General features: G+C 41.9%; 1 protein-coding gene across 1 annotated transcript in view; it reads right to left on the bottom strand.

Annotated features, from left to right (window-relative positions):
• Positions 1–4112: 4112 nt before the first annotated feature.
• Positions 4113–25031, bottom strand: part of SNRNP40 (small nuclear ribonucleoprotein U5 subunit 40) — a 33766-nt gene continuing 12847 nt past the window's right edge. The window contains exons 5-10 of the mRNA XM_045476449.1: positions 18845–18967; positions 13318–13438; positions 11492–11574; positions 9972–10033; positions 5621–5724; positions 4113–4637 (exon numbers count right to left, since the gene is read on the bottom strand). Coding sequence (XP_045332405.1) covers positions 4588–4637; positions 5621–5724; positions 9972–10033; positions 11492–11574; positions 13318–13438; positions 18845–18967 — 543 coding nt within the window. The 3' untranslated portion in view covers positions 4113–4587. The remainder of the gene's footprint in view (positions 4638–5620; positions 5725–9971; positions 10034–11491; positions 11575–13317; positions 13439–18844; positions 18968–25031) is intronic.

Below are 25031 nucleotides of genomic sequence, written 5' to 3' on the forward strand. Positions count from 1 at the left end.
GCTCAGGTCTTGATCTCAGGGTTGTGAGTTCACGCCCTGCATTGAGAGCATGAACTTTTTAAAAATAAATTAATTAAAATAATAAAAGTAATTGGTTTGACAACTTTACTAATTGGCTTCCTTCCTTAATGACTTAACTAAATCTTGGACACGTGCTCACTTAAAACTACCCTCTCTCTTACAAAAGAGAAATCTATTTCTTGAGAGAAAAAGATGACTGAGGTTTGGGTGCTAAACATATAAAACCAAATTATGTTCCAAACAGGCTGGAGATGTGAAGCCCTCTGTGTTCTGACAGGAGATCCAGAAAAGACACATGAGGGCGTCTGTGTGGCTCAGTCAGTTCAGTGTCCAACTCTTGATGTCGGTTCAGGTCATGATCCCAGGGTCATGGGATACAGCCCTGTGTCAGGCTCCCTGCTGAGTGTGGAGTCTGCTTAACATTCTCTCTCTCTCGAGATCACAACCAACACAGCAGGAATAAAAACAATAATAAGAGAATATTATGAGCAATTATATGCCAATAAAATGGGCAATCTGGAAGAAATGGACAAATTCCTACAAACACATACACTACCAAAACTGAAACAGGAACAAATAGAAAATTTGAACAGACCCATAACCAGTAAAGAAATCGAATTAGTAATCAAAACTCTCCCAAAAAACAAGAGTCCAGGGCCAGATGGCTTTCCAGGGAAATTCTACCAAAGATTTAAGGAAAAGTTAACACCTATTCTCTTGAAACTGTTCCAAAAAATAGAAATGGAAGGAAACCTTCCGAACTCTTTCTATGAAGCTAGCATTACCTTGATTCCAAAACCAGACAGAGACCCCACTAAAAGGAGAATTTCCCAGACCAATTTCCCTGATGAACATGGATGCAAAAATCCTCAACAAGACATTAGCCAACCGGATCTAACAATACATTAAAAAAATTATTCACCACGACCAAGTGGGATTTATACCTGGGATGCAGGGCTGGTTCAATATCCACAAAACAATTAAGGTGATTCATCACATCAGTAAAAGAAAGGACAAGAACCGTATGATCCTCTCAATAGATGCAGAGAAAACATTTGACAAAATACAGCATCCTTTCTTGATAAAAACCTTCAAGAAAGTAGGGATAGAAGGATCATACCTCGAGATCATAAAAGCCATATATGAATGACCCAACGCTAATATCATCCTCAATGGGGAAAAACTGAGAGCTTTCCCCCTAAGGTCAGGAACAAGACAAGGATGTCCACTCTCGCCACTGTTATTCAACATAGTATTGGAAGTCTTAGCCTCTGCAATCAGACAACACAAAGAAATAAAAGGCATCCAAATCGGCCGGGAGGAGGTCAATCTTTCACTCTTCGCAGATGACGTGATACTCTATATGGAAAACCCAAAAGATTCCACCAAAAAACTGCTAGAACTGATTCATGAATTCAGCAAGGTTGCAGGATATAAAATCAATGCACAGTAATCGGTTGCATTCCTATTCACCAACAATGAAGCAACAGAAAGAGAAATCAAGGAATCAATTCCATCTACAATTGCACCCAAAAACATAAAATACCTAGCAATAAATCTAACCAAAGAGGTGAAAAATCTATACACTGAAAACTATAGAAAGCTTATGAAAGAAATTGAAGAAAACACAAAAAAATGGAAAAAGATTTCATGCTCCTGGATAGGAAGAACAAATATTGTTAAAATGTCGATACTACCCAAAGCAATGTACATATTGAATGCGATCCCTATCAAAATAACACCAGCATTCTTCACAGAGCTAGAACAAATAATCCTAAAATTTGTATGGAACCAGAAAAGATCCCGAATAACCAAAGCAATCTTGAAAAAGAAAACTAAAGCAGGAGGCATCACAATCCTGGACTTCAAGCTATACTACAAAGCTGTAATCATCAAGACAGTATGGTACTGGCACAAGAACAGACAGACACTCAGATCAATGGAACAGAACAGAGAACCCAGAAATGGACCCACATACATACAGCCAACTAATCTTTGACAAAACAGGAAAGAATATCCAATGGAATAAAGACAGTCTCTTCAGCAAGTGGGGCTGGGAAAACTGGACAGCGATATGCAGAAGAATGAACCTGGACCACTTTCTTATACTTTACACAAAAATAAACTCAAAATGGATAAAAGACCTAAATGTGAGACAGGAAGCCATCAAAATGCCCGAGGAGAAAGCAGGCAAAAACCTCTTTGATCTTGCCCACCACAGCAACTTCTTACTCAACACGTCTCCAGAGGCAAGGGAAACAAAAGCAAAAATGAACTACTGGGACCTCATCAAAATAAAAAGCTGCTGCACAGCGAAGCACACAATCAGCAAAACTAAAAGGCAACCAACGGAATGGCAGAAGATATCTATAAACGACATATCGGATATAAAGGGTTAGTATCCAAAATCTATAAAGAATTTATCAAACTCAACACTCAAAGAAAAAAATAATCCAGCGAAGAAATGGGCAAAAGACATGAATAGACACTTCTCCAGAGAGGACATCCAGATGGCCAACTGACACATGAAAAAATGCTCAACATCACTCCTCATCAGGGAAATACAAATCAAAACCACAATGAGATACCACCTCACACCTGTCAGAATGGCTAACATGAACAACTCAGGCAACAACAGATGTTGGCGAGGATGCAGAGAAAGAGGATCTCTTTTGCACTGTTGGTGAGAATGCAAGCTGGTGCAGCCACTCTCGAAAACAGTATGGAGGTTCCTCAAAAAATTAAAAATAGAACTACCCTAGGACCCAGCAATTGCACTACTAGGTATATGTCCAAGGGATACAGGTATGCTGTTTTGAAGGAGCACATGCACCCCAATGTTTATAGCAGCAGTATGAACAATAGCTAAAGTATGGAAAAAGCCCAAATGTCCATCGATGGATGAATGGATAAAGAAGATGTGGTATATATATACAATGGAGTATTACTTGACAATCAAAAAGAATGAAATCTTGCCACTCGCAACTACGTGGATGGAACTGGAGGATATTATGCTAAGCGAAATTAGTCAGAGAAAGACAAGTATCATATGACTTCACTCGTATGAGGAATTTAAGAGACAAAACAGATGAACACAAGGGAAGGGAAGCAAAAATAATATAAAAACAGGGAGGGGGACAAAAACATAAAAGACTCTTAAATATGGAGGACAAACAGAGGGTTATGGGAGGGGTTGTGGGAGAGGGGATGGCTAAATGGGTAAGGGGCATTAAGGAATCTACTCCTGAAATCAATGTTGCACTATATGCTAATTTGGATGTAAATTAAAAAAAATTAAATTAAAATAAATAAATAAAAATGTAAAAGCCAAAAAAAATTTTTTTGAATAACAACATTCTCTGTCTCTGCCCCTCCCCCTCCCACTTGCACACGTGCATCCTCTCTCTCTAAACAAAAATAAAAAAGACACACACTACTCCCCCGTGCCAGATGGGACTCATTAGTGTCAATCTGTGTGCTGGGCGCAGTCATCCAAGGATCCAGGGGGACAGTAACTTGTTTTGAGGATAGAAAGCAACCAACAGCATTTCTTACTGTCCCTGTCAGTTTAGGAAAGACAGGCGAGTAAGCAGAACTACAAAAGGTCTCAGGCAACGTCATGGTCCAGTTACGCCAAAACCTTCACAGATTCCTTCTGAGTGGAGACCGGTGCAGTGTTCCAGCCCATCACCGCTACTGGCTGAGACTGCCCACATCTGTCTGCCCGCTTCAGGAGCCCTGACTGTAGGGGCTGCTGCTCAGAACTGTGGCAGAAGGCAGAGTCGAAGTAGATCCTGTTCATTAAAGATCATGTAAAAGTATACAAAAACTAGGTTCTTTCAGACCTTATTACCTTTTGACTGCTAGTCTCTAAGTAGGAGAGAAAGCATTCGTTATGGATACTCTCTGGGAATAAATCTTCACGGGAGTAAATCAAGAAACATGAGAAGGGGGGAAAACCTCTAAACATCCCTGTAAACAGGATCCTGTAAGTTCAAATGGATTGTATCCCTTGGCCACATCATGCCCTGCTCAGATTTACAGCCATCAAGCTTCAAAGAAAAGACAGCAATAAATCCAATCCACATGGCTCTTGTAAAAAGGCATCTATTTGGTTTTTAATACAAAACGACTCAGAGAAACACAGAAAGAAAATATCATACAAGCCAGTTATTGAATTAAGAAAAAAAAAACCCAACAAAGAAATTTCAGTCACATTTCCTGTTTTCAGCCTGGATTAGAAGACAGGAAACTGCAAACCAACCAATGTCTGTCTCTTTGAAGAAATCTTATTGGAAAAAAAAAAAAAAAAAAAAAAAAGGAGGCAAAAACCAAACAGTCCCTGAAATCTGGCAGGTGGTTTGTAGAAGCCACTGTAAGCTTGCCTTAATCATCCTGGTAAAATGGGATACCAGTGGTGGTTGGGATATGGCCACATCCTCCTTGCCTTTTGCTATGAATGATCTTCGTCTGAAGGTAGGATGCTGGCCTGGGCACTATTCGATGCCGCTTCTGTAGTCTGAGGTCTCAAGGCCAAGCAGCGGTGGAGTCTTCCATTCTGTGTCTTCACTGAATCTCCCCCATATACAGTCTCTTGTCACTGGACGCTGACAGAACTGAGGTGAGAAGAACAGAGAAGATGAGATGAGGGGACTAATGAAGGCTCAAGGAGACTTGGTGCTCAAGGGCTCTTGTGTCAAGAGCCAATTTTGGTAAAAAAAGCAATTGGATTTAGCTTAAATTCCCCTCCTCTCCAACACCATTCACAGGAAAACTGTAGCCTGGCTTTTTAGTTCAAGTCCTCCTTTTTTTTTTTTAATGTTTTATTGCTTTTGAGAGAGAGAGAGAGAGAGAGAGAGAGAGAGAGCGTGAACGGGGGAGGGGCAAAGAGAGAGGGAGACACAGAATCCGAAGCAGGCTCCAGGCTCCAAGTTGTCAGCAGAGCCTAACGTGGGGCTCAAACTCGTGAACCACGAGATCATGACCTGGGCCAAAGTCGGACGCTTAACTGACCGAACCACCCAGGTGCCCCAGTTCAAGTCCTCTTGAAACCAACCCCAAGGGTGGACTGTGCTAGGAAATGCATTTATCAGGGTCTAAACCCCGATGTCCCTCTTCAGCCACACCCTATGAAAAGACCTTCTCAGCCATTCTCCAGAAGAATCAACGTCTGTGCCAGTCATTCTGTAAATGTGCTTCTGCTAGTTCTATTTAGCCCTGGAGAAAGTTATACTTTCTCCTTTAATTCAAGGCTCATTGTTTAATTAGCTAGCCAATATAACATAAGCTGCAATTTATATCTGAACATTAAGAAACATTATTCTTTTACCCAAACGTGTAACTGAAACACAGACTTGAAGCAAGTAAACTCAAGAGAACTAGAAATAGATTAACCAGTCTTCTTTTGAGAGTCACTGGAAAATGGAACATTGCTCTTGACTTCATCACTTAAAACACTGGTGAGGCTGTCAATGGACAGCCATAAAGACAACAAGGAAATTCACATAAAACAGATATCCACTTCTGCCTTTGTATTTGCAGGGCCCCTTGAGGGCGATTTCCCCCAGTTTCCCTTTCCCCAAAGTCAGGACAGACTTACTGATGGGTTCATCGGGGTGGAAAGCCACTTCATTGATGGAGCCAGCGTGTCCAGGCAGCTTATACAAAATCCTCCTGCTTGTCGTATCCCACACATACACAAACCTGCAAGGTATCATGAAGAGCAGTGTTAAAACTTCCCAGAGCTGAGGGTAGGGTAGAGGCACGGCTTTTTAACAGAGATGGAAGCAACAATTTACTCATTCATCCCCCCCGTATTTACTGAACTGTGTTCTGGTGTTTACAGACTAGAAATACAGATTCTGAATAACGGATGGACCCTTGAGCAACTGAATAGAGAAACTGCAACAGCTACAACTATAAGCATTCCTTGTATTTCAAACGTAAGCTTTTGAAATAGGAAAGAACACGGAGGAAGACCGTTTTTCCTACGGTCCCCACACAGAAATCTTCAAAGGGCATCTGATAGGCATCTAGGATGTCTTAAAGCTAACCCAATTCTCAGCAGGCTGGGAGCCTAGGGTGCGGGCCCATCTGAGCCTCCCAGGACTGCGTTCAAATCACAGAGCTCAGAGAAGGGACAGGAAATTTCTGCGGTATAACACACACCAAATATAGACTTGACCCAATCTTGCCCTGAATTCATGGGAACTCCATGACCAGCTGGTCAAAACTCAGTTTACAGATAAGAAAACTAAGGTATAGTGACTCTCCCAAGGTGACACAGTTCATCAGAGGCAGAACTAAAATTAGAACTTTTTTTTTTTTAAAGTAGGCTCCATGCCTAATATGGGGCTTCAACTCACAACCCTGAGATTAAGAGTCACATGCTCCACTGACTGAGTCAGCCAGGTGCCCCTACAATCAGAACTCTTAATATATTCTAGTAATCTCCTTTCTCTTACCACCCTCAAACATCTTCTAATTCCTCTCGCCCCTCGGAAGTTCTTTTGACCTTCAACCTTGCTTGGGTTATTTTGGGGCTGAAGGGTAAAATAAAGAGACATTATCTTCACATGCCCATGCAAAAATAATCTGTGGGTAAATTTAAAGGGCTGGTGGTTTTCAAGCAGGTTATAAACATTACTTGCATATTTGTTTTGTTCAGTCAACATCTAAAAGGGTAGGTACAGTTACCAGTACTTGATATTAAAATGCCTAATGCTGGGGTGTCTGGGTGGCTCAGTCAGTTGAGTGTTCAATTTCAGCTCAGGTCATGATCTCATGGTCCATGGGTTTGAGCCCCGTGTTGGGCTCTGTGGGACAGCTCAAAGCCTGGGGCCTGCTTCGGATTCTGTCTCTCCCTCTCTCTTCCCTGCTCGTGCTCTGTCTCTTATCTATCTCTCAAAAGTAACCAAACATAGGGGCGCCTGGGTGGCTCAGCCCGTTAAGTGTCTGACTTCAGCTCAGGTCATGATCTCATGGTTTGTGGGTTCGAGCCCCGCATCGGGCTCTGTGCTGACAGCTCGGAGCCTGGAGCCTGCTTCAGATTCTGCGTCTTCCTCTCTCTCTGCCCCTCTCCCACTTGCACTCTGTCTCTCTCTCTCTCTCTCTCAAAAATAAATAAACGTTTAAAAAAAAAGACAAACATAAAAAAATACTAAAATAAAATGCCTAGTGTTGATGTAACATCACATTTGTAGTCTAAAATACAACTAAACACGAGCTTATTTACACTGTTTAGTTCTCAAGTGCTAGGCTCCATAGGAACTTAATAAAAGTTCCAAGCAAGATGGAAGGGAAGCAGGAAGCCCATCTGTCTCCAGACTTCTTGGCTCCAATGTTCCTGCTCTCCCTACTGTGTTCGTTCTTGCTGTGCAGAAATAACGTCCTCATTAACCCAGCCCAGGAAGATATGGCAGAGTAACAAAGTGTACGAGCTCTGGGCTCCAAAAGACCTGGGCTCAAGTCTCATGCAACTGTTTAATCACTAAGTAAGCTTAGACAATATTTAATTTCTCTGAGCTTCTCCTTCTTTAGTTGTGATGATGGATACTATACTGATCTCACAGCTTGGTTGAGAGAAAAGAGGAGATAATATATGCACAGTGTTTGGCACACACATGACAGCTGTTGTTATGAGGACATTTATTATCAAAACAGAAGAACGTGAAGTCAGGAGGCTGACTAACTCCCTCATGGCAGACAGACTGACCAGTCTTCCCACAGTCCTGGATAGGAACTGTTGAAGGGTTTCGAGTTTGAATGTGAGGCGGTAGGTGATTTGCGAGTAGAGAGGGGAAATGTGCCAAATCCAGGCCAAGCTAAAAAGCAAATTTCTGAGAAGGATACATTTCCCAGGCACATAAAAGCCAGCAGAACCCCAGATCTCCAAGGGTTTACTTGAAGGCCTCACTCTCCATGGCTGCCAATTAGGTGCTAAATTTAGAGGGGTTCCTTGTCCTCTCCTTACTTTGGCACGGGAACATTCGGCAGGAACCAGGTTCCTTATATAACAGAGTTGCTTGTTGACTTGGGGCTAATTGGCGAGGTGGCCTGTGAAATCTGGCCAACCCCAGCAGGTAGATACACAGGCTGTGCCCAGACCAGGGCCATGCTTCCCGCATGTAAGGTTTAAAGGAACAGTGGGGAGGGAAAGAAGAAGAGAGGACACTGAAAGTCAGAAAGGGCCAATGTCAGAAACAAACTGCTCAGAAGAAAAGCTTAGGCAAATATCATTTAAAAGCTTAACTACGTAAAAAAAGAGATCTCTGTTGAGAATTATGTAAAAACACTTCGAATCGTTCTTACTCTGTTAGAATGCAAGATACCTTAGGCTGTGGACCTGTTTCTTAAGGTCTTCTTTAGTAACCTGACTACTGAAAATCCCTTAGATACCCTCTGCAAGGCAGCTCTCTACACCAACGGGTTACAAACCATCAATGTGGCACTGATGGCCTGGACCTTTTACCCCCAGAAAACACCCCAGTACTTGGCCTTTTATCTCAGTATGAAACTTGCTAGGGAAAAAAAGTGGACTCTGGAATCTTCAGGTATGTTCAGCACTGTCCACAAGCAACAAGGTGTAGGACAGACCAACAACATGAGGCTTTTCTATGGCTGTGGTAGGGCCCCAAATAGAGAAGAAAACCCTGGAACATGCTGAAGAGTCCAAGCTATGCCACAAAAGGCTTCATGTTTGTAAGATGGTGCCTGTTTTAGTACGGTAGTAGGAAAATCTCTCAACGGAGAGAAAGATGGGGTTAAGCTAAAAAGGGTTAAGACATCTCTCAGTGGAAGTTAAAGCCAGAGTCGGCCATCAGAGGGCCTTAACATTCTTCACCACTCCACATCTGTGGCCCATTAGTCTGGCATGGGCACCCACACCCCCGCCTCTGACCCCGTCCTAAGTGCAGGTCACCATAGATATACTAAACAGCAGGGTCTGATAGAAGAATTCTCTCCTTTCTCTTTCTAATTCATCACCGAATGGCTGAGCCAGTTTAAAGTGACAGCTAAGAAAGTCTCATGGTCTCTGAATTCAGGGGTGGAAAATACCTAGCTCACATGTTGACACAACCCTCATCTAGCAATCATGGTACTTTTCCTATTGAGCCCACACCCAGCTCTGAATCACCCCCAACACAGGCAGCCATTACCAACAGCTGAGCTGATATGGAGAGTAAAATCTGACTGCCATCCTTGAGCTAGGAATTCATTCATGTAAGATTCACTAAGTGCTTAGAACAGGTCAAATACTGCTCTGGGTTCAGAGACGACTAAGACTCATTTCCTGACCTCTAGGAACAAATAATTAGGTGAGGGTGCCCCACTCTGTTTATCTCACGGTAAGACGTGTTGGATGCTGAGAAAGGTTCGATGTATAAGGTGTGACTACAGTGCAGAGTAAAGAGCAGTTAGTCATACCCCAGAGGAAAGGGAGAGAGGACCAGGGAAGTTTACAGACATAACACAGAGGTGATTCATAGAGAGACACAGAAATCTGGAAAATGGAGAAGAGGGGCTAGGAGAAGCCTGGAGGCACAAGGGATGTAAGAACAGGGAGAGTTCTGTGTGAGTGAAGCACTGTGGCGATGGTGAGGGAGGAGAGGACACAACATGCATTTGAGCGAACTGGAGCGCCGCGGAAGAATCTGAGGAGGGAAACTGGGGCTAGATTAGGAGTCTAAATTTCACTTTGATGGCAAAAGGAATCCAACAGAATTGAAAAAACTGTTTACCTTCCAGGTCAAAAAGGTATCCATAGAGAGCAGAGAAGCTGTGTTTGTCTGACATGATCCTTAGGCCCTTCTTACTGCATATGGCTTCATCGCTGAGCACGGCTGTAACTCTACGTCCGTGCTGGCTCGCCATCTGCCCTTAATGGATTAGACACAAGCAGGCACCTGCAGAGCTCCATCATTCTTCACCGCACACCCGGTAATCCTTACCTGTCAGCTGAACCAGCTGCTATCTTGCTTCCATCAGGTGACCAAGAACATCTCAGGAGATTCTACAAAGATTGGAATTCAACGAATACAGTGATTAATGCACCACACCCCTCTTTACTGGACTACAGAATCACCAAAAGACTTTAAATTTCTTTAAAAAAAAAAAAAAAATTTTTTTTTAACATTTATTTATTTTTGAGACAGAGAGACAGAGCATGAATGGGGACGGGTCAGAGAGAGAGGGAGACACAGAATCTGAAACAGGCTCCAGGCTCTGAGCTGTCAGCACAGAGCCCGACACGGGGCTTGAACTCACGGACTGCGAGATCACGACCTGAGCCAAAGTCAGAACTTAACCGACTGAGCCACCCAGGTGCCCTAAGACTTTAAATTTCTTAAGCAGAGTTTCAATTAGTCTCCCCAGAAAGATGATCAGCAATCATCTTATATTGTGTGGCCTAAGACAGCATACTTTATTTCATACAACATTCAAACCAACTGTAGAAAATGCTTCATTCACAGTAAATTAGAGTGGACCTGGCAACAAAATGTTGTTCTGCCTGCAAATGAAGGTTTTCTGTGCTCACTGATCTCGATCCTCATTAATAATTTCATTTTGAAGGAAAATAAAAATAAAACCAAATCCAACAAAAAACAAGATTTGATTTATAAAGTGAAACTGAATGGGTGCCTGGGTGGCCCAGTCAGTTAAAGCATCCGACTTTGGCTGAGGTCATGATCTCATGGTTCATGAGTTTGAGCCCCACATCGGGCTCTCTGTTGTCAGTGCAGAGCCCGCTTTGGATCCTCTTTCCCTCTCTGTCTCTCTCTCTCAAAAACAAATAAAACATTAATAAATATATTTTTAAATATAAAGTGAAACTGAATCATACAGACTCTCAAAAGAAAAACATTAGTCTTATTATTAACAAAGTATCTGGAGGAAAAGCTGCTATCAAGAGCTGACCTAGGACTTGAGATTTAAGAAAAATTTCTCTCAAAATCTGGGCCATGGTCCTTACTGAGGAAAGGGATGTATTCTCAGGGTTCTAACAGTGGGTCACTGGGAAGGTGAGGGAAGCCACCTGAGTAACAGACAGGAAGCCTGAGTCCCATATGTAACACTGACCCAAGAGGGTCAAAGTTTCCAAGGAATGAAAAGGAGGTTAAGACTATCTTGTTGAAGTCAGAAGTCTTGAATTTGAAGGCGGTCACACCACCGTCTATCTATGTAACTGCCTTCCTCCCTATGCTTCCATTAGTTTTATTTCTGGCAAGAACGGTTTTGATGGAGAACAGTGTTCACTGGAATATAGCCCCTTCTTAGTAGAGCTACTGCCCTCTATCCTTAGCACCACTTTTTTTTTTTTTTAATTGAGATATAGCTGACATATAACACTGTTTTAGTTTTAGGTGTACAACATAATGATTTGATATATATAAATATCGGCCTTGGCACCACCTTAAATGTATCTCCGAGTCAAATGGACAGTAAAACTCTTTTGCCATGCAGGACTCACCTTTTCAAAGTTGTGCACATTTCCTTGAAATATCTTCACACACCTCTCTTTGGGAGCAAATGGCCGGACATCCCAGACCCGCACTGCAAACGGAGCAAAACATGTTATCAGCTGGAGGCCTCCTGAGAACCCACCCGAAGTCAGTATCATGTCAATGACAGATGCTGTTTCCTGGACGAAGGAGGGCCAACACGGTAGAAGGTACATGGGAAGGCTCTCTCTTTTTTTTTCTAACAGAAATGAAATGCATACAAATTCCACGAACAGTGACTAAGGGCACAGAGGAAAGCTGAGGAGGCAGGAAGGGGAAATGCCAAACACATAGCTGGGGGTCTGCAACAGAAAGTAGGTGGGTGTGACATTAATTTCACCAAACATTTGCAAAGGATTTTTCTTGCCAACCCAAAAAGTCACATCTAACAAAGCCTTAAACATGACACTCTAAATACCATGGACTACTGTGACAATCATCTACAAACACCAAACTCAGGACTGACCTTTTCTAACTTTGCTCACAGGGACACCTGACAGTCTGAACGTGAACAAGGAAATATATCCAGAGAGTACCATACTAAGAATTAGAAAAAGTGAGCTGTGATTCTCATTCTAGCTCTGTTATATGTATGGGTGACATCAGGTAAAAAGTGAGTTTTTGTGTTTTGTGTTTTGTCTCTGTAAAATGAGAAAACCATCTGTTCTTTTACTTTTTCATGAGTATTTTCAGGATACAAGGGACAGGGCTCTAAGAGAGTGGAGGCAATAAACCAAAGGATTTTGTAATTTTATCATACAGCCATAATAAAAATTCTTATTATTTTACTAACCATTCAGGGAATCTCATCTTTCCTTATATAGGGCGAACACTGCTACAATTAGTCAATGGTAAACACATCATAATCAGGATATAAACATGCGTGGTAAGCAGTGGCTACAGTTGTTAACAAACGTTATAACTATAGTGGAATTCAAGTGACGATGTCATTTTAATTGAGTGTGAAAAACAAAACAGTCCTTGAAATCAGGCACAGAAAGGTGAAGGTATGCATGAAAGTTTGCTACTGAGTTGAGGATAGTCAGAAAATAAGGGTGCTCATTCATTCAAGAACCCGCTGAATGCTAGGCTCTGTTTGTATTACAAAATGTCAGTGAAAGCATTTCAGTTCCTGACAAGCCTACGAACTTGTACACCAGAGGGGCATCTCTAAGCTCTCCCAACACAAAGCATATACTCCATCCTCCTTTTTGCTATAGTAAACCCATCCTCCAACATAGCAACTCAGAAACAACCAGAGGAGAGTGTTGGTGTGAATGCGGAATGTTGCGATGTCGTAATGAGGACCTCTTGTCACACCAGTCAGTCAGTGCTCTGAAGTGGGAAGGGCAAACGCGCTGGCAGGAAGAGCACAGTTCTACCCACAGCTCTGCTGATCAGCCAAGCTCGGTGCTCTCTGAAATGCTTGTGAACTGCTTTGGATGGATCTGCAGACTCACATTTCTCAACAAACGAATGATCACCAAGAGTTTCTAGTATGCTGCCTACATCCGCAGCACACCAGACGCTGAAATGGGTCTTAAAAGCTTGTGTCAAGTTGCTCAGGGATTAGATGGCAGATCTGGGACTAGAATCCTGGCTTCTTGACCATATCTTTTAAAGCTTTTTCTGTTACAATGTGTTTTCCTAACTGCCCTGGTAGAAACCTGCGAGCCAGTTTTGACTCTTTCCTTGGATCCACACTTATCCCAGCACAATTTCTACCACCCAATGCCCACTTTCTCTAGGGTCCACAGTGATTGGGCACTTGGAGAGCTTTCCTTTTCAATGTTACCTGTATTGTCCATTGCATTGGACAAGAGATAAGAGCCTTCAGAACTTAAACTCAGGCCCGTCACTGAATCTGCATGGCCTCTCATGGTGTAGGTGAGCTTGTTTTGGCGCAAGTCCCAGACCTATAAAAACAAAAAAGTTGCTCCCAGAAATCAAATTGAGAATAGCAAAGAAACAGAGTTTTTACTAAAGACTCAATGGCCTGGAGAAACTGGTAACCCTTCTCAATCTGGCTGTGGGCCAAGTATAACTTTAGCACAAAATAGAGGATTTCTGTCAGAGGAAAAAACTCTTGTCTTTCTAAAAAGGGAGTCAAAAGTGCTGTCTGACCAGAAGGCTAATAAATGTCAAAACTTATGTTTAACAAAAATTAATAAAATTTACAGAGACTGTTCTCAAATCATAACAAAATGTATTAGAAATTAAAAAACTAAGTAGCATTTAAAATGCTTCAACTATGATTCTTAGCAATTTAAACTATTAGAACTATAGAAGGGGCACCTAGGTGGCTCAGTTGAAGCATCTGACCCTTGATTTTGGTTCAGGGCATGATCTCACAGTTCGTGAGGATGAGACCTGCATCAGGCTCTGTGCTGAAAGAACGGAGCCTGCTTGGGATTCTCTCTGAACCCCCCTCTCCCCACCTCCCCCAATCATGCGTACGCACGCGCATGCATGCTCTCTCTCAAAATAAACTTAAAAAAAAAAACTATAGAAAAACAAGTGAACATGTCATTTGAAAAGAGCATTATGATTACATGTAAATGTATCTTAAGATAATACACAGAAATATACGCGCTTAAAAATTTTCATTTAATGTTATAGGTACACAACACACACACACACACACACACACACACACACACACACACAAACACAGACACACACACACACACACACTACAGAAAAGCATATTTATTAAAAGAAAAATGAACTGCAGATTCACTGTTGCCTGGGTAGGAAACGTAGAAGAAACAGTTCAGCTAAAAATAACCTAACATCAAACAGGGAATATAAATGGTTCATTAAGTTACAGCCCATGAACACATTGCAACACCACGGGACTTTGCTAGAGACAGTACAGCAGAGTGGAAAGACTGAGGATTTAGGGTCAGACTGACCCAGTCCTAAGAGTTCTGTCTTATTGGGCCACTAACCCTCTCTGAGCCTGTTTCTGGTCTGTAAGATGGGGATAACAACATTTACCTCTTATGGCTCAAATAGAATGCTCAGCAGATGCCTGGTATGCAGCAGGCCCTCAATAATTGGTAGCTATTATTAAGCAACCTCTAAAAATAACTCTGAGGACCAAATGGAGAAATGTTCCAATAATAAGCTATTAAGCTAATAAAGAAGATACAAAATACATTTATATTTACACAGACTGCAACTATGTGGAAAAAAAATAAAGCCAATAGCAATGGTCTGGAATGTCATATGGAAAAAAGAACAGCAATTTTGGTAAGGTCATTGGTATTACACAGAATTTCCTCCAAATTTGATTTAATACTGCCATGTAGTTTTTCTGAGTGGGGAAAAAAAATGTTTTTGCTGCCTATTTAAGCAAGGCACTTCCCTTATCTAGAAATGAGTTTGCTGCTGCATGTCAAAGCAATGCAGAAGGCAGACAACTCCACTTTCCCCATCAATAACTCACTCATGTGTGGAACCCAACACACTTTATATACAATCATTTTTGTGTCAGGTGTTTGCTGCCTCAATAATCAGGAAAGCTTGAAATGGCTGACGTCTTTTGTTCAAGCTACTGTTCCTCCTCTTCAGGGAAGACACTGTTGAAGTCTTCAGCTTGTTAGGAGAGAATGCAAAGCCATCCCTCATAGCACTTGGGTGCCATTTCCAGACCTTCCTTCTTGAGGCATGTACACGTTGTGCACAGCCAACACATACCCAGATTTGCTGTAGAAAGTAGCACTAATTTAAGCAAGACATTTTGCAAATCCCAAATCAATTGTTCAGTGAATGCTTGGGCATCTGATTGGTGGGCAACAACACTATGAGTTTTCATACTGGAAACAGTATAACAGGGTAGAAAGCTTTTCTAAGCTTTTGGAATACTGTGTACTTTCTAATAAAAAAATTTCCTGGGGCGCCTGGGTGGCTCAGTCAGTTGAGCATCCGACTTCAGCACAGGTCATGCATGATCTGTTTGTGGGTTCGAGCCCTGCGCTGGGCTCGGTGCTGGCAGCTCAGAGCCTGGAGCCTGCTTCGGATTCTGGGTCTCCCTCTCTCTCTCTGCACTTGCCTCACTTGTTTCTCCCTCCCTCCCTTTCTCCCTCCAAAATAAATAAATAAACCTAAAAAAAATTTCCTGAAAACAAAGCACTGGCAGAAAAACCTGAATGTCTATACACTAGTTTAAAAGATAAAGACTAGAAAGCTACGATGTAAAAACACGTAATCTGAATGTCTATACGCTAGTTTAAAAGATAAAGACTAGAAAGCTACTGGGGCACCTGGCTGGCTCAGTGGCAGCAGTATGCGACTCTTGATCTTGGGGTCGTTAGTTCAAGCCCCCTGTTGGGTGTAGAGATTACAAGAAAATAAATAAATAAATAAACTTTACCAAAAAAAGGGGGGGAAAAACCCACATATGATAACCAGGAACTAGTTCATTAAATTATACAAAACCAGAATCAGGGGACTTCTCAAAGAAACATGAAGGACATTCTTTTAGAAAAAAGCCAGTGAGGGGCACCAGGGTGGCTCAGTCGGTTTAAGTGTCTAACTCTTGATTTTGGCTCAGGTCATGATCCCAGGGTCATGGGATCGAGCCCCGTGTTGGGCTCCGTGTTGAGCATAGAGCCTGCTTAGGATTCTCTCTCTCCCTCTAACCCTCTCCCTTACTGACACTCTCTTTCTCTAAAATATGGGGCGCCTGGGTGGCTCAGTCGGTTAAGCAGTGGACTTCAGCTCAGGTCATGATCTCACCGTTCGTGAGTTCGAGCCCCGCGTCGGGCTCTGTGCTGACAGCTCGGAGCCTGCAGCCTGCTTTGGATTCTGTGTCTCCCTCTCTCTCTCTGCCCCTCCCCCACTTGCACTCTATCTTTCTCAAAAATAAACATTAAAAAAAAATTAAAAAGTAAGTAAATAAAATAAAGTAAAAAAATAAATAAGTAAAAGAAAAAAGCTAGTGATATATGTAATTGCTGTACTTATGGGATTTTATTTACACATTCTCTATATAAGGTAAGTTCAGCCGTCAGAATAAAACCGGTATGATTGACTAGCTATCTGTAGAAACCACCTACCCTAAGAGAAGGAATAACATATGGTGTGTGTCTGAGAGGACATGGAAAACCTTCAAATCCTATAAAAGAACCAAGTATCCCTGAAGGACTATAGCATACATTTAAAATATCTGTTTATAGAAGACCCAGGAATAGGCTAGGATAAAGAGTATGGAGTAAGTCACACTGTATGTGGTAACAAGGCCTTACTGGCACAAGAGTATTATTCTTAAACTAGTCTATCCCCTCAGTGTAGATGAGGGCATCAAATTCTCAGACCTTAAGTAAAAGAAGCCAGTCTCAAAAGGTTACATACTGTATGCTTCCATTTGTATGATATTCTAGAAAAGAAACTATATGACAAAGAATGGTCGCAAGGACTTAGGAATGGAAAGAGGGTTTGATACAGGAGTGCACTATAAATTTTGGGGGTGATAGAAATTGTTCTGAACCTTCTTTGTGGTAGCTATACAAATCTATGCAAGCATAAACATTCATAGAATTGTACAAAGTTAATTTCACCATGTGTAAACTTTAATAGTAATGTATTTTTTTTTAAATGGGAATTTTTTCTTTTTTTGATGTAAGCTATATGCTCAACATGGGGGGGGCTTGAACCCACGGCTCTGAGATCAAGAGTCGCATGCTCTACTGACTGAGTCAACCAGGCACCCCAATAATAATTTTAAAAGTATGAAAATTACAATACCTTAATGACACAAACCTACTGTCAGTTACAGAAGATGCCCTCTAGTGATTCTAAAGCTAATGGGCTCCCAAACTTCTCTCTGGGAAACACTACATTAGCTATTAAGATGATCTAATTAAGTTCCTGTGCCCGGATTCCATATTCTCCATACAAGTTATATGATAGAAAAGGAATGGGAAGTTACATTTTGGAAGTGGTCAATTTTCAAGTATTGTGGGATATCCAAGTGGGGACTTCTGAGGGGCTGGTCGTATACAGGGGTCTGGAGCTGAAGATCTGGGCCAGGAATATGGAGTCATCAGCACAGAGATGACAATTAAAGTCATGGAAGCGGGGGTGCCTGGGTGGCTCAGTCGGTGAAACATCTGACTTCAGCTCAGGTCATGATCTCGCAGTTCGTGGGTTTGAGCCCCGCGTCCGTCTCTGTGCTGACAGCTTGGAGCCTGGAGCCTGCTTCACAGTCTGTGCCTCCCTCTTTCTCTACCCCTCCCCTGTTCACACTCTGTCTCTTTCTCTCTCTCTCTCTCTCTCTCTCAAAAATAAACATTAAAAAAAAAAAAAAAGAAAGAAAGAAAGAAAGAAAACACACCATCTGGGAAAACTGATGGCATGAAGGCCCAGACAGGAAAAGGAGATGAAATCCTTCTGCTGAAGGGACTACCTTTAGACAAAAGCAAGCACATGTCATCCACTGTAACAGCGAAGGAGGCAAGGAGGGATGGGAATACAGCACAAGTTTTAGGTGGTGACAACACAGGAAGCTGAATATTTACTCACCAGTTAGCACCCTAACAGTACAACAGAAAGTAAGGTCAAAATCTTTGAAATATTTAAGGAAGCCAACAGGTAAAGACAGACGCAAATTGGGTAGCCCCCCAAAACACTTCCCTTCTACTGGCATTTGCTGTGTCCAGAAACTGCTAGGTGCCCTAATGCATTAGGTTCATTTAATTCCCACAACAACCCTAGAAGGTAGACGTTATTGTTACTGTTGAGAGGCTTATAGAAGTTAAACAACTTGGAGTCATAAAAAACTAGAAAATGATAGAACTGGGATTAGAATCCAAGTCAATTACTCAAAAGCCAGAGCCACACTGTACTGCTGTATGGACTACTGCCACTCTCTATGACATCATCACTTCCCTCATTCTTAGCTGTGGACTCCCCAAAACTTCCTTTCCATAGTCTCAAAAAGAAAGATATGCTGAGAGATTGGAGCTGAGAATCACAAATTGCTTCAGTGTTATCTCATCAGGCCATCACAGTGGGAAAAAAAAAAAGTTTGCAAATGTCTTTAGGCAGGGAATGCATTCTTCATGTTCACAGAATCCACACACGGGGTTTCACAATTCACATTAACTGTCTGGTCCCTGATGGCATTTATATGAGCTGTAATGCAACCTTTGACTTCTGTCAATGAAGACAGGACAGAAGGAAAACAAGATGTAACTTACTATCCTCCTTGTAGTTGGTATAAAGTGGAAAGCTACCAAAATCTCAGAAGTTTGAAAACATTACCTCTGAGAGTGAAGAGAGGTGAAAGGGAAATGTAACACAAACATTAAACATACCTTGATATCATTGTCTATTCCCCCAGAAATAATCTGATCACTTGTGTCATTGAAGGTCACAGCTAACACCTGGTAGGTGTTCTGAAATGTCTGGATGGCTGCTTTCTTCCGGATGTCCCAAAGCTGAAGCAGAGGAACAAGAGGGTCTATAGTCAAACATCATTCTAAGAAGTAATTGCATAATACATCCCGAAATCCAAGGACTTTGTACAGGTGAATAGATTTTTAATAGGGATCCTGTTCAGAAACTTGTCTGGATTTCCTAGTAACACGGTGAGAAGTGACCACAATTTTGCCAATGTATCTGAAGGCTGGGAGAACCAATCACTTTGGTTGTATTTTCAGATTCCTTTGTTAAAGTATGAATAAATATAGTTAATCAACACGCCCTTAGAATGGAAATCCTCTACTTGTTTAGTTTGTATTTAAAAAAAAATTTTTTTAATGCTTATTTTTTGAGAGAGAGAGAGAGAGAGACAGAGCATGAGCATAGGAGAGGCAGAGAGAGAGGGAGACCCAGAATCCGAAGCAGGCTCCAGGCTCTGAGCTGTCAGCACAGAGCCTAACACGGGGCTCGAACCCACAAACTGCGAGATCATGACCTCACCTAAAGTCAGACGCTTAACCGACTGAGCCACCCAGGCGCCCCTAGTTCATATATTTTTAACATAGCAAGGATATTAGACCAGTGTTTTTAAACTGGAGATCCTAACTCATTAATGAGCTGTGGCTTACATGAAAAAATACAGAGAAAAAAACCTTTTCTCATCAGCAAAAATGGAAGAGCAGGGAATACTAAAAGGCTGTCCCTCCACAAGAGCAGAGAATTATGTGACAAAAAAACTGACAGAACCAACTTTGTCAGAACTCTCGAAACTAATCAGAAGCTTATAGCAGCCAGGCAACTGCTTAATGAGGAACGAATCCTCCTGAATCTTACAGAGTTCTGTAGCATCTTAACTTACCCTGACTCCATCTCTTACGCAGCAATAGCTTTGAAGACAATGGCCCACATCCCCAGGATAGGTTCCTGGTATCAGAGGGAGCAGAAGGGACCTTACTCCTTATTCTCAAAGAACTGTGGTGGTTTTTAACTGTCTGGTGGCTCCCTGAAGGATGAGCTTAAAGGGATGGACTTTACTTTGCCTAACTGGGAACGCTTCCAGCGCAGAGACATTTGTCTACAACATTTAAAGGCAAATGCATTAGCCTCTGCTGTCTGGAGCAAGGGATGGCAGTTGGAGCAAACCACAGACAAACCAAAAAGCTTGTGAGGAAAGCTGCGGAATGAGACAATTTGGAGAAAAGGGGCGTCGAAAAGCTGACTTATTCCTAGGACTCTAGAAGGCCATTTGCATGCCGTGTCTGGGCACATGCTCAGAAAAGCCCTGAGAAGGCCCTAAGCTCTCCTCTTGCTGACCTGCACAGGCTCAAACCTGTGCATAAGCAAGAAGTGAAGCCTAATGCACAGTTGTAAACGGCCTGGCTGAGAGGCAGAGACAGACCCAACACGCACACAGAGCAAATCTGCAAAGACCAGGAGTTTTTCTTTTAATCACAAGCCATTAAGAAAATCTCTACCAAAATCATTAGTGAATCGCCAAGCTAACGAAACCGAGATTTCAGTGGCTACGTACGGCAAACTATACAGACTTTACAAAATCAGTTCAGAAAATTCATCAAACAGCTACAACAAGGAGCAACAGCAAACCCCAGGGGGAGAATCTAATTTCTGGAGTTACCACATTATAATATTCAAATGTCCAGTTTTCAACAAGAAATTATGAAGCATGAAAACAAGCAAAAAAGTATGGCTCTTACAGAAGAAAAAAGAAATTAAATCTTTTAAAAAATGATGGGACAACTGGATAACCATACCTAAAATACGAAGGCAGACCTTTATCTTACACCAGATGCAAAAATTTACTCCACATGGATCAAAGACTCAAATGTAAAAATTAAAACTATGAAATTCTTAGAAGAAAACACAGGGGTAAATCTTCATGGCCTTGGATTTGGCAATGAATTATTAGATATGACACCAAAAGCACAAGTGACCAAAGAAAAAATAAACTTCATAAAAATTAGAGACTTTTAGGGGCACCTGGGTGGCTCAGTCAGTTAAGCATCTGACTTCGGCTCAGGTCATGACGTCACAGTCCTTGAGTTTGAGCCCCGTGTTGGGCTCTTTGCTGACAACTCAGGCCTGGAGCCTGCTTCAGAGTCTGTGTCTCCCTCACTCTCTGTCCCTCCTGTCTCTCTCTCTCTCTCTCAAAAACAAATAAACATTTAAAAATTTTTAAAAATTAGGAACTTTTGTACATCAGAGGATTGTATCCAGAAAATGAGAATACAACCAATAGTGGGAGACATTATTTGCAAATCATATACCTGATAAAGATCCAGTATCCAGAAAAAGAAGCTATGGTTCAACAACAAAAACACAAAGAGTCCAATAACTGGGCAAAGGCCCTGAATAAACGTTTCTTTTCAGATGATATAAGCGCAAGACAAGATGCTTAGCATCATAAATCATTTGGGAAATGCAAATCAAAACAATTAGATATTGCTTCACACTTACTAGTGGGGAAAAAAAAGAAACCACAGAAAGTAAGGGGTGCTGGTGAGGATGTGGAAAAATTGGAACCTTCGACCATCACTGGTGGAAATATAAAATGATGTGGCTGCTATGGAAAAGTCTGGATGTTCCCCAAAAGGTTAGAGTTACTCTTTGACCCAGCAATCCTAGATTGCTCCTAGATATATACCCAAGAGAAATGAAAGGTGTTCAAACAAAACCTTGTACACAAATCTTCGTAGCAGTGTTAAAAACGAATCAAGTATTAATACATGTTACAAGGATGAAGACTGAAACATTAAGCTAATCAAAAGAAACTAGACACAAAAGGCCACATATCGTACAATTCTATTCCCAATAGAGACAGTAAGTACATTATGGTTGCCAGGGGCTGGAAAGCAGGGAAAAAGTACTGACTGATAAATGGGTAGGAAGGTGCTTTTTGGGGGTGCCAAGAATATTCTGGTATTGGATCATGGTGATGATCACACACATTGTGAATGTACTAAAAATCACTGAATTGTACATCTTTTAAAATGGTTAAAATGGTGAATTTTATATTATGTAAATTTTACCCTAATTTAAAAAATATATAGAAAAGATGATGTCACATATAGAAGAGGCTGATTCATAAACACAGACATTCTGAGGGGAGTATATACTGGGTCACAGTTTAAAATGTATTCCTTAATGCAGATTGAGATTAAAAAAATTTTTTTTAATTACTACACTTAGATGATCTAGTTTAACTCCAATTTTTATGGATGAGCAAACTAAATCTCCAAGAAGGAATTAACTTGATGACAAACACCCAGCAAGTCAATAGCAAAACAAGAATTAGAATTTAGTACTGTCTGATTCTGTTATGTTCATGTTATATTAACTTAAACATACTAAAATATATGCTAATTTCTTATAACGACTAAAGTAATCTACACTTGTTTTATACCGTTAACTTTTTAATGGCTACTTGATTTATTAATAATAGAAGATAGGGGTGCCTGGGTGGCTCAGTTGGTTCGGTGTCTGACTCTTGATTTCAGCTCAGGTCATGACCTTACGGTTCATGGGATGAGGCCCCAAGTTGGGCTCTGTGCTGGCAGTGGGGCGCCTGCTTGGGATTTTCTCTCTCCCTTTTTCTCTGCCCTTCCCCTACTTGTGCTCTCCCTCCCTCTCTCAAAATAAACACTTAAAAAAAATAGTAATAGTAGATAAAAATTAGGTATAATGAGACACCTGGGTGGCTCAGTTGGTTAAGCATCTGACTTCAGCTCAGGTAGTGATCTCACAGTTCGTGAGTTTGATGTCCCATCAGGCTCTCTGCTGTTAGCACAAAGGCTACTCCAGATCCTCTGTCTCCCTCTCTCTCTCTGCCCTTCCCCCGTGCTCTCTCTCTCAAAAATAAAATAAACATTAAAAAAAAAAATTAGGTATAACAACTCTAGAATCCCATACCCTAAACAATTAGGCTCTATTTTTAAAAAATAAATTTATATAACACGGAACTACATTTTTTTTTTAAAGATTTTATTTTCGAGTAATCTCTACATCCAACATGGGGCTCAAACTCACAACCCTGGGATCAAGAGTCACATGCTCTACTGACTGAACCAGCCAGGTACCCCAACATGGATCTGCATTTATAGAGTGTGGATAATAGGGAAGGCCTAGAGATGTTTCTTTCCTTTCTTTTATTTAAAAAAAATTTTTTTTTAAACATTTATTTTTGAGAGACAGAGAGAGGCAGAGCATGAGCAGAGGAGGGTGAGAGAGATACAGAATCTGAAGCAGTCTCCAGGCTCTGAGCTGTTTGTTAGCACAGAGCCCAACGTGGGGCTCGAACTCACAAACTGTGAGACCATGACCGGTGTTGAAGTTGGACGCTCAACCGACTGAGCCACCCAGGCGACCCCCCTTCCTTTCTTTTAAAGTTTTTTTATTTACTTGGAGAGACAGGGGGAGAGGGAGAGAGGGAGGGTCGGAGAGGGAGAGAATACACCCATGTGTGTGTAGGGGAGGGGCAGAGAGGGAGACAGAATCCCAAGCAGGCTCTGCACTGCCAGTGTGGAGCCCAACTTGGGGCTCAAACTCGAGAACCACAGGATCATGACCTGAGCTGAAAACAAGAGTCCTATGGTTAACCTAATGAGCCACCCAGGCACCTTAGAGATGTTGCAACAAATGACTGACAGACTTGGTAAGGTGAACCATGATGTTTTAAGAGTGTGGGTCATTTCATTCAAATGACAAAGACTGGGGTGATGGTGTCCCAAGTTTTACACACATGTCATTAAAAAAAAAAAAAAAAAAGGGGGCGCCTGGGTGGCGCAGTCGGTTAAGCGTCCGACTTCAGCCAGGTCACGATCTCGCGGTCCGGGAGTTCGAGCCCCGCGTCAGGCTCTGGGCTGATGGCTCAGAGCCTGGAGCCTGTTTCCGATTCTGTGTCTCCCTCTCTCTCTGCCCCTCCCCCGTTCATGCTCTGTCTCTCTCTGTCCCAAAAATGAATAAACGTTGAAAAAAAAATTAAAAAAAAAAAAAAAAAAAAAGATGGGTGCCTGGCTGGCTAAGACGGTGGAGCATGTGGCTGTTGATCTTGGGCCCCACACTGGGTGTAGAGATTACTTAAAATAAAATCTTTAGGGGCGCTTGGGTGGCTCAGTCGGCTGGGCACCCGACACTTGATTGGGGCTCAGGTCGTACTCTCACGGGTCCATAATCTTATGGTTTGGGAGATCAAGCCCCCAGTGGAGCTTGGTGCTGACAGGGCGGAGCCTGTCTGGGATCTTCTCTCTCCATTGCTCTCTGCTCCTCCCCTATTGGTGCACGTGCTCTCGCTTGCTAGCTTGTGCTCTCTGTCTCTCAAAACAAATACTTAAAAAAAAGGAACCAGCCATAGAATCTCAGGAAAGGCCTTAAGTTTACATTCAAATCTGCGGTAAACAAGCAGTCTGGGTTGTTACCTCTGTGCCAACAAGGATTCCTCCTCCCAATTCTCACGGTTTGGAATGCAAACTCATGAAAACATAACCTAAAAAGGCTTAGGTTTGGTTACTCAGGTAAATGGTCCAAAAAGAGTGCTTCACCCCTCTTCTGGAGAACCAGTACCTAACCCCTGCCCACTAATTCCTCTGGCTACAGAATCATGTCCAAACCTACTAGTTTGGAATTCAAAGCTTTGATAATCTAGCCTCTCCGTATCTCTTCCAGATTTAGTACAATCTTTGTCTTAATAATCTCTGCACAGATCAAATCAACCTTTGATTTTATCCTAAAAGCTACGGTAGTCATTTAAAGCTTGATTCAGGGGCGCCTGGGTGGCTCAGTGGGTTAAGCGTCTGACTCTTGATTTCGGCTCAGGTCATGTTCTTGAGGTTCGTGAGATCGAGTCCCACGTTGGGCTGCGTTGACAGCACAGAGCCTGCCTGGAATCCTCTCTCTCTGGTCCTCCCACTCGCATGTGCATATGTGCTCTCTCTCAAAATAAATAAATATTCAAAAAAAAAGTTTGATTCAAATATTTAATTTCTTAAAAGATTTTATTTTTAAGTAATCTCTATACTCAACGTGGGGCTTGAACTTCACAACCCCGAGATCAAGAGTCAAATGCTC

This window comes from Leopardus geoffroyi, chromosome C1 (assembly GCF_018350155.1).
Source record: "Leopardus geoffroyi isolate Oge1 chromosome C1, O.geoffroyi_Oge1_pat1.0, whole genome shotgun sequence".
Taxonomy (NCBI): Eukaryota; Metazoa; Chordata; class Mammalia; order Carnivora; family Felidae; genus Leopardus; species Leopardus geoffroyi.